This window comes from Taurulus bubalis (genome assembly GCF_910589615.1).
Source record: "Taurulus bubalis genome assembly, chromosome: 18".
NCBI lineage: Eukaryota > Metazoa > Chordata > Actinopteri > Perciformes > Cottidae > Taurulus > Taurulus bubalis.
The window spans coordinates 4,001,468-4,015,116 of NC_136606.1; the positions used below are offsets into that span (position 1 = coordinate 4,001,468).

At 46.3% G+C, this 13,649-nt stretch overlaps 1 protein-coding gene across 1 annotated transcript in view; it reads right to left on the reverse strand.

The window, feature by feature from the left end:
• Window positions 1-212: 212 nt before the first annotated feature.
• The window catches only part of LOC306751000 (cadherin-12-like), a gene marked incomplete at its 3' end in the record, with an annotated part of 64,402 nt that continues 50,965 nt past the window's right edge, over window positions 213-13,649 (reverse strand). Inside the window, exons 8-11 of the mRNA XM_079234497.1 lie at window positions 11,714-11,835; window positions 7,190-7,307; window positions 3,756-4,007; window positions 213-724 (exon numbers count right to left, since the gene is read on the reverse strand). Coding sequence (XP_079090623.1) covers window positions 213-724; window positions 3,756-4,007; window positions 7,190-7,307; window positions 11,714-11,835 — 1,004 coding nt within the window. The remainder of the gene's footprint in view (window positions 725-3,755; window positions 4,008-7,189; window positions 7,308-11,713; window positions 11,836-13,649) is intronic.

Consider the following 13,649-nt stretch of genomic DNA (forward strand, 5'->3'; position numbering starts at 1 on the left):
ATTGATTGGCTGCATGGCTCATCTAATTACGTAACCATATGTTCTGTCTTTTTTTTTCTTCTTATAAAGTAATAGAAATAGAAACCGGTGAGCTGGAAACAGTTAAAAAAAAGATAACATGGGAGGAAAACAATGGGAAAACATGGTTGTGTGTGTGACGCCAACTTAAAGAACATTGTTACATATTTGCTTCTCCGAGTCTGTGAATAACATCAATGTGTATTCTCCGTAGTGGTTGAGTCCGACTGAGTTTCTGACTGTTCCCCAAATATCCCCGCCAGTGTCTTAAAGCGGGGCCCCCAGTCATTGAGGTAATCGTAGTCCTCCTCCAGGTCTACGGCAAGAGTGTCGATGGAGCTGAGCGACTCCGCCACGGATCCGTCGCCCTCGTAGGCGTACGTGGCCAGGGAGTCGTAGGGCGGCGCCGCGTTGTCCACGTCGTGCTCTTTCAGACGCTGGTTGATGAAATCTCGGATGTCAGCGCTGTCCTGCGAGACCGGCGGCCTGGGACCTTTTTTCATCTCGGGTTTGACGTCCCTGCGGAACAGATTCTCTTTGACAACCTTGGGATTGCGAAGTGTCCCCATGTCGAATGCGTGCGTGTCCTCCTCACCGCCACCTTCGTCGTCGTAGTGGATCACGTTATCCCGGATGTCCTCTTTGGATGACATGAGGGTTTCTTTTTTCTTCTGCCGCCTCAAGCCCACGTAGAGGACCACGATTACTGGGGGAGAACAAATCAAGATAATTAGTCCACTGTGGAAACACCAACGTTACTGAGCCTCGAACACATTTGCTGTCAGAAAGAACGAGATCTTCGGGTTAAAACTGGGCCACATTTGGTTCACTTTTTCATATATTGAGACATCACTTTGTAGCCATGTTAGCAGCATGGCTCTAGGGACTAAACTAAAAGCTTTGAGGTGGATTGCGATGGATTTTTGTGCAGATATGAAGGTCCCCAGAGGATGAACCTGAATGTCATACGTGTTCTGAGTGAGCATTGCTGTCTTGCAGTAAATGTCCAGAAAACTGTTGGATGGATTGCCATTAAATCTCATTAAAATCCTTAAGTGTCCCATATATTCAAATCCGCCCTCAGCATGATTGTTATTTTTTTTCTATAATCCTTTATTAGTCCCACAGTGGGGAAATTTACATTTCTCTGCACTCTAACCCATCCTTACTAATTAAGGAGGCTGCTGTGAAGCAACTGGTTCAGTGTCTTGCTCAAAGACATGTAAACTATGGGGAGAACAGGGATCAAACCGTCGACCTTATGGTTTCAGGTCGACCGCTCTGCCCATGAGCTACAGCCGCCGCCATGACTCCAATGATCCCCTGCTGGCACCACTAGCAGATCTAAATGTTATGTTTTACTTTGGTTTATACATGTATGTGGACAACCAGTTACATTCCCATCAGCTGTACGTTGTGTCTGTCTTTTGCATGCTAACAAACATGCTAACAAGCTCAAACAAGATGGTGAATATAAGGAGCAGCATGCAAGCATTGTGGGCATGTTAGCATTGAGGTGTTGACCGTAATCTCGAGGGAACACTGTGCCTAAGTACAGCCTCACAGGGACGCTGCCCCGGCCGTGGAGTATTATAGATGTCTGGTTTACATGTTACCTATGTTTCAGCCGGAATTTAATTATTTAGTAAAAATCCTGCAACACTCTGATATACAGTACATGCAATCCCAATGAAATTATAGTTATAAGTAACCTAGACATCTGCAACACAGGTTTTCCTCCCAGTTCTGACCTGCAATGCAATACCTTCTGGGAGTTGACCCTGCATTTGTGGCTCAAGGCAAATGAAGTGTGCTAGCAGCATTATATGCTTTTAATAGATAGCATGAGAACCGTAGGCACTGTTGGGTATAATTGTCCCACTGAGAATATACCCAAAGCACACAGTTTATAGTTTTTTTCTTCAGAGGTTGCCCGGGGTTCTGCATATTTTAGAGACAGTAGTCCCACAGTGTGATTTTCAACACGTAACATTACAATTAATCTCTTTCTCTCTGCCTTCCTTCCTCCCGTCAGTGCAATCCTTCTCACGGTGCGCGTGTCCCTCTCTGTCTCCTCGGTGAAATATGCAGTGAAATATGTGTTTTCCATTGGGGTTTTTTAATATACTCTTGCATCCCGGCACAAGAGCAATGGCCGGGATAAAACTGAAATCATTCACGTGAATGAGTCCAATAAATACATTCAGACTGAAAAAAAAAAGGTCTCCTCTCTCCACCCTGGGTGAATCTCCCCTTCCTCTCCGCCTCCCAGGCGATGTTATCTACCTGTGTATAGTGTGCCAGCTCCCCCCAGTGGCACCAAGCTAGACTTCAACAACACTCAGTTACTGGAGGACACACTGGTTGAGCACAGCTCGTCACCGCGTGCAGCCAATCCACATCGGAGGTTTCGGGAGGAACGGCAATGCAGATGAAAGTCCCGGGCGCCGATCTGTTTAATTCACCTCATCACTTGTCCTCACAGGACGACGGGGTCATCCTGACTCATCCTGCACAGGAGCTAAGTGGCTGTGTGGAAATGTTCTCAGTGTGAGGTCTGATTCTCCATCCGCCATCCTTCCCAGGGACAGCGTGACAGTTTGGCGTCAGCCTCAGCCTTGAGGGAGGGATGGGGGAGTCTACATGGAGCTTTGAAGACATTCCTCCGAGATGAAGCGAACACTCGTCACGGCTCTGCCGCCACAACAAACAACCGCGCGCTTTTATGTTCGCTTACGTACAAACCGATGGAATCCAAGCAGATATTATATTCCCATGAATACATGCATGAAGACAATGAAAGGGGATTTATGATGAGACGCAGCGGGGATGTAACAGTGGGTTCTTTGCCGGAGCGAATATCAGAGAGAGAGAGAGATATAGAAGTGAATAGAGCTCAATTCAAAAGGTCACGGCTGCCCTTGACTTCCATTGTAAAACAGGAACTTCCATAACAACCGACCACCTCATATTCATAATTCAGCAAGTGATCCCATAAAGCTACATTTACGTCCTCTCTGCTATGTAAATGAGTTTGGACATTAATAGCGGAGGATGAAGGAGGAGTTTTACAACTCTGACCTTGTGGGAAATGTAAAAAGCTGTAGCCTGGGAAGGAGCCACAGAGCAGCAAGATTGGATTTAGTTTATAGAGCCAAGCGTCCCTCCCTCCAATCTTGAACGTCTCATTGAATGACCAAATTCATATGCGTTCCGTAATTAACTGCGGACACTCCTGGAGAGATGCCAGACCAAGTCTGACGGTCAGCTCAGTGTGTTTGGACTGGTGGGAAAAATGTAATAGAGCCGTCTGTTTCAAATTTGCATTTGGGCCGACGAGCTCAGTGTCTTTCAATGAGCTGACGGACATTATGACGTGTGTTTGCTGAGATTAGATAAGGTTATTGCTCATAAATGTTCTTTTTTGAACGAAAAATTGCAAAATAATTGCGTATTTTGCATCAATACCAACAAGAAAGGAGAGTTAATTTAGGTCAGAAGAGCACACAGCTTTACCGAGACGCAGAATAACATAATAATCATTCTGAAATATAAAAAAAAGATACAATAAATATGTCACAGCTGCCAAATGTGAGGCTATTTTTTGCTGTTTTTTGTGTGTGTGTTAAAGATCAGGGCTGTAGCACCAGGTAACAACTCCCTGTTTCCATGATGACTACGAAGGACCCGGTGCTTCAGAGGAGAACGTTTGCGAGCCAGAAGACAACAGGTCTCACCTAACAGGATGATGATGCACAAAAGGATGGCGACCAGAGCTCCCGTGCTGAGACCCACGGGCAGAAAGATGGCCTCGGCGCTGCAGGTGAGCAGGGAGCCATTGAGTTCGCAGCCGCACACGCGGATGGTCAGGGTGCCGGTGCTGCTCTTCGGAGGGTATCCGTTATCGTCGATCACCACGGGGAGGAAGTAGATCTCCTGCAGACGCCGTCTGAAGCCGTGCCGCTTCGTCACAATTCCAGCCGTATTGTCTGGATGATGGGGGCGGGGGAGGGGAGATCAAGAAGCATGGTTTTAGATTAAAGGAAGCTTCCACATTTGCATTGGGAGGCCTGAAGTAGTGCAGCAAGTGCTTATCCCTTAATCTGAACAGGTTAGAGAGTTTTTTTGGACCTCCCTCCCCAAGTATAACCTCACATCAATCACACAATCCTCCTGAGCTACATTACAAGTCTGGAGGTCCAAGTAGGAGAGAGATCAAACTTTCCCAATGTCTGATAACTCCTTATGTTTGATATCAAATCCTCCACCAAATGTGCCTCCCTGAATGTGATGAGAAACTGCAGCGCATCAAAGAGCGGACCTTATCAAAGCCCTCGCCGTTTTACGTCCGCTTTTCTTTAAAAGCCGGCGGAGCCCAACCACACCCAGTACATCATTCCCCTCCCCGAAAACACTGCGAAGCGTTTAGCGTCCCGAGCCGACTGTTGGGATCGGTTGTTATTTTGTTATCTCCGTGTGCAGGCGGCATCGCTCCGGAGGAACGGCAGATTAGCGCTGAGAGATGATAGATACGCAGAGTAAATAAAGGCACACACAATAGGGAAGGACTTGGGAAGACGGCCCCGGAGGTGTGAGGACGGGCGAGAGGAATAGAGGCCGACAGTGCGAACGGCGGAGGGAGGGGGGGGGGGGCGTGTCGGGTCGGACCTGCCCGGGTCTGTCTGCTGCGGCGAGACCGTCTGACCCCTGTCACGCCGGGGTTTGTTCCACTGACGGAGCCCGGCACTTGTTCCTGACAGGTCAGGTGTTTTAGCACACCTTGCATGTTGTGCAAAACCGTGATCTTGTTTGTGCTCTCTCTCTCCCTCTCTCTCCCCCCCCCCCCCCCCCTCTCTTGCCGGACCTGTCCTGCGGTGCCTGTGGTGTTTGTGTTTGCTGTCCCTGCCCATCAGATCTGCCTCTGCATCTGGAGTGTGTGCGCTTGCAAACGGCCCTCTGGCAGGCAGGAAACTGCAAGACGGTGTGTCCAAAAAGGAGAAAAAAAACTGGATCAGAGGTTCGGACCCGGTGTTGTCAGGGACGGTGAATGCATTCGTTTCCCCTGGCCTCATCCTGCCATGTCCCACTTTTCATTACCCGTCTCTCTGGTTCGACTTCAAAGGGCTCGGGCCAGCGCACACCGCCGAGTGTCATATCTGCCCTTATCATAAGACAACGTCTGACTGCATGTGTTTAACTTATTTTTAGCAGCGGGACGTGTCACTCCGCGAGCTATGAGCAACAACCTTTTCAAACGGTCCCCACTAACTAGCTGCATGCAGAGATACTTATATAGAATATAGAATAATACGAATAATGGTTCTATTTGTTGCATTATTTGCACCAAAATTCAGCTGTTGTTAACAATATACAATAAGTAGGTTTTTCAATAACTATTAAGGCCATTTTTGATTATAATTTACAGATTTTTTAAAGCTGTTTGTTTTTGTAAGTGAAAATAAATAAATTACCTTCTGATTTCATTCCAGAGAAACTGTAATTGGCTGCAGGCCTCATTTCTTTATCATTCATGCTGCTGGAATGTAATTTCTCAGGAGTCACGCTGTGAGCGATGTGGTTTCCATAGTTCAGATGATTAAGCGGCATCACAAACTACTAAGTAAGTCAGTGTGAGTGTTTTCCGTTTGCTTTAAAGGTTATACGTATATAGAGGTAAACAGCTATTCCACATGCAATATTCTGTTCATATAGCCGGGTTGGCCGGTGTGCATGCTGGTCCATGTTGGCGCATGTTATTCCATGCTGGTGCATGTTGGTGCATGTTGGTCTATGTTGGTGCATGTTGGTGCATGGTTGTGCATGTTGGTGCATGTTGGTGCATGTTGGTTTATGTTGGTTTATGTTGGTGCATGTTGGTCCATGTTGGTGCATGTTGGTCTATGTTGGTGCATGTTGGTGCATGTTGGTCCATGTTGGTGCATGTTATTCTATGCTGGTGCATGTTGGTGCATGTTGGTCCATGTTGGTCTATGTTGGTGCATGTTGGTGCATGTTGCTGCATGTTGGTGCATTGTGGTGCATGTTGGTCCATGTTGGTTTATGTTGGTGCATGTTGGTCCATGTTGGTTTATGTTGGTTTATGTTGGTTTATGTTGGTGCATGTTGGTCCATGTTGGTTTATGTTGGTTTATGTTGGTGCATGTTGGTCCATGTTGGTTTATGTTGGTTTATGTTGGTGCATGTTGGTCCATGTTGGTGCATGTTGGTGCATGTTGGTGCATGTTGGTCCATGTTGGTGCATGTTGGTGCATGTTGGTCCATGTTGGTGCATGTTGGTTTATGTTGGTGCATGTTGGTCCATGTTGGTTTATGTTGGTTTATGTTGGTGCATGTTGGTCCATGTTGGTTTATGTTGGTTTATGTTGGTGCATGTTGGTCCATGTTGGTTTATGTTGGTGCATGTTGGTGCATGTTGGTCCATGTTGGTGCATGTTGGTGCATGTTGGTGCATGTTGGTCCATGTTGGTGCATGTTGGTGCATGTTGGTCCATGTTGGTGCATGTTGGTTTATGTTGGTGCATGTTGGTGCATGTTGGTCCATGTTGGTCCATGTTGGTCCATGTTGGTCCATGTTGGTGCATGTTGGTGCATGTTGGTGCATAGTGGTGCATGTTGGTGCATGTTGGTCCATGTTGGTCCATGTTGGTGCATGGTGGTGCATGGTGGTGCATGTTGGTGCATGTGAGTTAATACGCTCTGCACTTGCTCTCATCCAGCGGCTATAGCTGAAAGCTCCGTCCTGACCGGCGCCGTTGTAACAGAAGAGTAAAAACCCACCCAGTATCACTGCTCCCATTGTGTGCGCTGTTAGCACCGTTAGCGCTGTTAGCCTCAAGGCAACAGATAAGCTTGGCTCTTAGTTTTGTATCTAGCACCTTCATGTAGATTATATTTTTTTCCAAAATTACATCTCTTTTCTCTTTTTTTCTTTTCTTTTAAGTGTGACTTTGTGTTTTTTTTTATCTGAAAGTGTTTATGCTTTCCCAGAACCCACCTCAAAATAGAGATTTCAAATCTCAATTTAATACGGTCTTACGTAAATAAAAAATAAAAAAATATCTCGCCAGATTCAGAAATCCATCAGCTGTTTCTCACTGTACTTTACTAATCAACAATAGTTGATTAGTAAATAAAATGAGGGGAGACTTACTTCCAAAGTCCCGGATGGTGAAATTCTTGTTTTTCATGTCTTCCTTTGGTGATTTGAAGGAGAACCGTTGTCCAGCAGTCGGTAGATCCTGGTCTTGTGCACTGAATGTCTGAATCACCTGTTAAAAATGAAAATACAAATCATGTTCTGTGATCATGAACTGGCCGGCATTCTTCTCTCACTTGGCTTTAAGTGTCTACTCATCCTGCCCGTACGCTGTACACTGGTTGACAGGAAACTATCCAGATTTGCACAGTCGGAAGGTTTCGTTCAATGTCAGATGTTCCTTTTTAATGGCAAATAAAACTCCGACAGGTCAAAGCGCTCTGGCAGAAAATGTAAAAAATGTATTCAACATTGAACAGAAGTGCCAACGAGTCCTGAACTGACTGCATGTCAGACCTGCCGGCGCTGAAACAAGGCAGCGGCTTGTTCTCGCGTGCAGGCGCTGAGCACTTTTGTTAACATTTCAAGATCACCTCGGCACACAGGGTGATGATGGATCAAGTTAATTTGAAACTGCTGCAGCTTGTTCAAGGGTCAAGAACAGAAAGCAGTACTTTGTATATGTTGTACTACAAGTACATCCTCTCAGGGCCCAGGGCTGACATCCTGATGCAACCCACAGGAAGAAAAGAGACTCAATCGGATGAATACAGCGACTACACTAGAGCCAAAAATGTATATCACGGTATTTTGGAAGATTCTGCCGGTTTCACGGTATATCACGGTATTTTTTCCGAGAAAACACATTCATTCATTGACGCCGAAAAGGACCGCCGCCGTCAATGTTCACCGCTCGCTGGCCAACTCGCTCGCAACCGGCCAGCAGCTGTTTTTGTACGTTGGTACATAGAGGGCGTTAGGAAGCTAAACAAGGAGGGACTTATGCCGTGTTCACACCGGACGCGACAGAATGGACGCAGGGCCAGTTGAAATATCCCAACTCCGGCGACAAAATCGCGTGAGTCATATCAGCGTTGAGAAGCTCCGCCCGTCACCACCGCCGTCCTGCCGTCGCTGAATCAAACTGCTGCTGCTCCGCCTGAAGTAGCGCTGGTAGCGGCCGCCATTCAGACGCTGTTGTGGGACTACGGATAATATTATGAACCCAGACACCATGGAGTTTGATGTTCCGACGTATGTGGGTAAAGCAGAACTAGTAGTTATTTCCATGGTGGGTGAAGGAATCGGTATCCGTTTTACGGAGATAAGCCAGACGCAGTTCCTGGAGGAGTCGGTGAAATTCACCGAGCTGTGTGCGGCTACGGATGATGTCATGAACCCAAACACGTTTCATGTTCCGACATGTTTGGGACTTCAACAACAAGTATAAAGCAGAACTAGTGGTTATTTATTCCATGGTTGATACCGGAAAAGATAACTAACAAACAGGATGACTTATTGACGACTTTCTTCTTTTCCCCAACCGCCTCAGAGCTTCGTCTGAACCCGTCTGTCCTGCCGGCTGTGCTGACAGTCCCGCCCCCCATCACCGGTCTTGACCTGCTGCAGACCCGATGCCTCAGACCGGCTGCAGGAGCCCCCCGCCAGCCCTCCTGCCTCGTTACATCACCCCCGATGTGTCGCTCTGCGTCTCTCTCCCCTCTCGGTGTTTGAATGAAATCCCCTCCAGAGGAGTTCACCCGACACCAGGTGTGATGAGCGCTCTGTTGTGTTCCCCGCAGCAGCTGTACACTCTGCACTATTGATTCTTTTCTGCGACCAAATTAGCTCGGCGGTGAATAAATCTAAAGCTGCAAACGGCAATTACTTTCACTTGCGTTTAATCTGTCAATAAGCTTTTTCAGAAATATGGTCTAATGTCCATCAGAATTGACCACAAAGTGATGTCTTGAACATTTGCAGGTTATGGAGGACGAGGATGTGCACGCCATAAAGCTGCTGTGTGCCTGGATCGATTATAACTGGCCAGGGACCTGTACATTAATATGACTAGCTCTCTCCCATCATATCCCAAAAAAAAAGTTGGAAAAAAAGTTGTAATTTATTTTTTACAATAACAGGAAAAATTAAAAAGCTGCCTTTTTGTCAATTTAGAAGATTGCACATGCAAAATATTTGGCATTTTAACAACAGCTTAATGAATAATTAATTATCTGTTGTCTGCCCAACGGATTAATGGTCTATAAATCCTCCACAATACAGACACATTTAAATGTCACATTATTTGTCTAATGATCCATTAAAGCTTTAGATCAACAGCCCGGTCATATTTTTCAACAGTTTCTTCTTTTAACTGTTCACCGCTCTCTAAGTTTTAACATTCAGAGCTTCAATGCAGCATGCAAACAACTATGTGATGTGCAAAGATCTAGTGATGCAATGTCTACCTCAGCAAGAAATGAGGTCACCCTCCCTCTGTGCAATGCTAGCCTCTAGCTGCCGGCTCAGCTGTCGCCATGTTGAGAGCCATGTGGAGGCAATAGATAGATTCAGAGGCTCTGAATTTCATAATAAGCACCTTTTTAAATGCTAAGCATATGAAAATATGTGTCGAGGAAGACGCTGCCTATCAGCTTCAGTGCTAAAAAAAAGAAGAAGAAGGAAGCAGGCGTACTTTATTAATCCCTCAAGGGGGAATTCATCATCAGAATTTGGCATTAGCCTTTAAAAAGCCGCGAGGTGTGTTTTATTTTCTAATTACACTATTAATTATAATCTATGGTGACAGAAATGCGTAAAGTGCTTCCCACCTCGTCCCCGGTCGTAAGTGGAGCGGTGGACGCTCTAACTGCCGGGTTCCTATTGTGTATGTTTAATGGCGTTAAGTGTGTTCTGCTTTTGCACTCGGATGCATTGTAAATTGCGCAAGATAAGAGTGCCAGCTAAATGCTGTAAATGTAAATGTAATTATGCCGGCATAAAAGACTGATCCGGTGGGTTAGCATTTCAATGTGGCATTATAAAAAGCCCGTGAAACGAAATACATTAAAGAGCGAGGAACACATAATAGCACTGGCTGTCCCGAGTGTATCTAACGGCGGTAAATATTCGTGTTTTATGTTTGCTTTTTCTCATTTCACACTTGACCAGTTGACCAGTCAGGACGCCGAACGCAATAAATAAGGAAATAAGGAAACAGTCGGCTGCATTGCTTTGCCACAGCCATTAGAATTAGCAAATCTCAGTCGCGAGGTCGCCGGGGCCAAACCTCCCTCCTGATCGCCCCACACGTTTTCCACGAGAATAATCAGCAGCTTCTTTTGATTGGCCGCGTCTCCGGGTTTACAGATGGGAGGTCGCAGCACAGCGAAGACTCTACAAATCAAGCGGTTTGGATGTGGTTTTTTTCAGCAGCGTGAGTGCAGCTAATCATCTGGGGAGACGTGTGGAGGGTTTTTACACGAGAGGATCTGCAGGCCTTTACAATCCAGCAGCTGTGCACAACACCTGGTGGAATCACGCTGTGGACACACCGGAGGAAAGTGTGTGTGGGAGGAGTCAGAGGAGGAGAGCGGTGATGCCTTTTTGAGTACACGGCACATGTATGGCACGGTGATTGCGGCTGATCTGAACATCAGGCTGCGGTTGTCGAGTCTTGCATTTGGTTTCTGCCTTTTTTCCAACTTGTTACGGTTGCTTTGGTAAAAAAAAATATATATAATTGTGTGTCTGTGCAGCATCCTAAGGTAGAAAGCAGCGGATTTTTTGTGTTTGGAATTAAATTAGTTTAACATCCAGCATCAAATTAGCCTCAAACCCCGTTTTCCAAGTGTCCCGAATCAATCACAAAGGCTGACAACATGACAAAAAAAAAAAAAAATCACAGCCAACTTCATGTGAGGGAGACAGTGATGTCCTCGCATGCAAGGCACAGCCGCTGTTTTGATTGCGACCGGCCCGAGGACCAACAAAAACATCCTCCGCGCGACGAGGAGTCTACAGCAATTTGATCGACTGCCAAAGGAAGCCGCTCCCTCCGAACGCTAACTGCATATAGATGACGGTTAATGGGCTAATTTACAGGCACAGGTGGTTTACAATGCGCACAGGCAACTTTCTCCACTGCATCTCAAATATATCATCTGAAATGTACTCTAGGCTGCTGATATGCAAAGTACCGCTGCGCTTTTATGATTGCTCCTTCTGCTGGATCCAACTCTACGCCACACAATACGCTGGAGATTTAGATGCTCAGTCTCTGCACACTCCCTTGAAATAAAAAGGTTTCATTCAAGTGACCTTGAGTAGAACACTGGAAATCAACCTTCTGTTCGGCGTCAAAGTGAGAGCTAAATAGGTGTATCTATTACAGCAAAAGCAGAAAAAAAGTCATCTCCGTGTTCATTTCTGCCAGCGTGTATTTATAAATTCACACCTTTCAGATTCCGTTTAACACCTTTCATTAGCGGCCTTGAAGCCGCATCGCCTCATAGCGGGAGGACAAACAACAGCTGTCGACTCAATGGGAAATCAACACGTCTTAGGAGGGGGGAAGAAAATGTGCAGTGTTTGAACGCCACAGAGGCGGAGAGTGGAGAGGAAGCACCGACAACGTACCTGTCCCATTTTGGCATTTTCGCAAACGAAGGTCTCGTGAGGACTGGCGAGTTCAGGCGGGAACTCGTTGATGTCCAGCACGTTGACGGTGACGGCCACCCGGCTGGTCAGGACCACGCTGTCTGGGGGGAGGAAATAAAGTGTGACACTTTGACGTGAATGCAGAAAAAGAATGCAGCCACAATTGTTTCTGTTTTTTCTTTTTTTCACAGCACTGACATCATGTGGATACGGAGAGTACTGCCATCCCAAGAGTAAAGGCGTATCACTGTGGCAGTAGGATGGCTCCAAGTGGTCAAGGAGGCCGCCGTGTCTCCTTGAGCGTCCTAGAGCTGCTGCCCACTGTACGTCGCTCTGCTCAAATGTGTCTGCAAAAACCTTCCATGTGTCTGGAACATGTCGGCGCACATGAATAAGCGCCATAAAGCCGCCGCTTTACGGCGCTTTTGATTGACGATGCGGAGGAGAATTAAATAAAAACACACGGCGAATGCATCCTCGTGCGCTGACTACAAATAAAGCATGCCTCTCATTATGGGATATGGCTCTTTAGAGAGAATATTTCCTTATCAGGTTGGGTTATGGGTTTCAGCCATGAGCTGTGCAGCCCATATTAATTATAGTGTGAAAGCCCCCTTGAGAGGGACCCACTTGAATCCAGGGTTGTTTGTTACAATGTTTTCCCCGACTGCAGGGGCCACGGCGGGGAAATGTTCTTTTTGTGCGAAAGCCCAAGTAAGGTAAACTTTATGGATTTGGTGCGGGAATAGGCTTTGCGCTGCAGTGGGGGGGCTTAGTGTGCTCTTGTTTGTGTGTGTGTGTGTGTGTGTGTAGGTGCGTAGGTGGGTGGTTTAGAAGAATGCAGGAGCCGGAGGAGGGAGGGGCCGTCTCAAAGGGATTGGAGACGCAGCCACAGCTCAGTTAGTAACCTGTGTCTGACCTTGACGGGAAAAGCAATCTTCCCCACCGAGGTAGAAATGACACTGAGCATGGGGATTTGCCGCTTTGAACCGACTGAACTACTAACACTGATGCTCAGCCAGCAAAAAAAAAAAAAAGTGCTGATCTCTTCTGTCATCGAGGTCCCCGGGTTCTTTGGCCTCTAAAAAGTTTGAACGACTTCGAAATCTAGATGAATGAAATGTGTAAAAAACAAACAGAAGTGTCTTTAAAGTCCTTGGATACAGGAGTTCATGGCTTCCCCCTCATCTCATCTCAAAAGCTCATCTCCATAACGGTCGACGGTGATATATCGCTCAGCCCACTAGATGGAGCAATAGTATAGCCATTACATTTAAATCTGACTGGAGTCAGCGTTTCAGCCCCACAGCAAATGCTCTATTTATTTTTATTTAACCGGTTTCTGTATTGCCTCAGAATGTTGATCGGTCAGGCATGAAGTTGCCTGCTTTTTTTTAACTGACTTTTCTACTGGATATTGCTTTTTCTGTTGTTGATTAAGCTCATTTTAATAAAAAAAAAAATAATCAACCAAGAGAGCAGGCACGCAATCAACCACAAATCTATAAAAAAAAAAAAGTGCTGCAAAAACAGAGATAGGAGCATTGCTTACGCTCAGCAATCTGTTGAAAGTGCACCGTCGGTGGGAATAAGTCGGCAAACTGGCGACGCAAACTCCATCCTCTGTGAAACGACACTCAATTGCTGTGAATAGATAGAGAGCGTGCTTCTTCATTTTCCTCCCGCCAAGGTTATTATTGCATTTAATAGCTCTTCCACTCTTTTTTTGCCACCGGGCTTAATAAATGCCAAAACCGTTAATTTAACCCCGGCTTTATTTATTCAGCGCGGCCCCTCGGGAGAGACCGCTCTCATTTTGCTGCATGACTGCAGTGTCTAGTAGCAACGGGCCGGACTAATCTCCCAAGGCTTTTTTCTCCGGGAGAAAAAGTCTCCCAGCTCAGGTGTCGCGCTC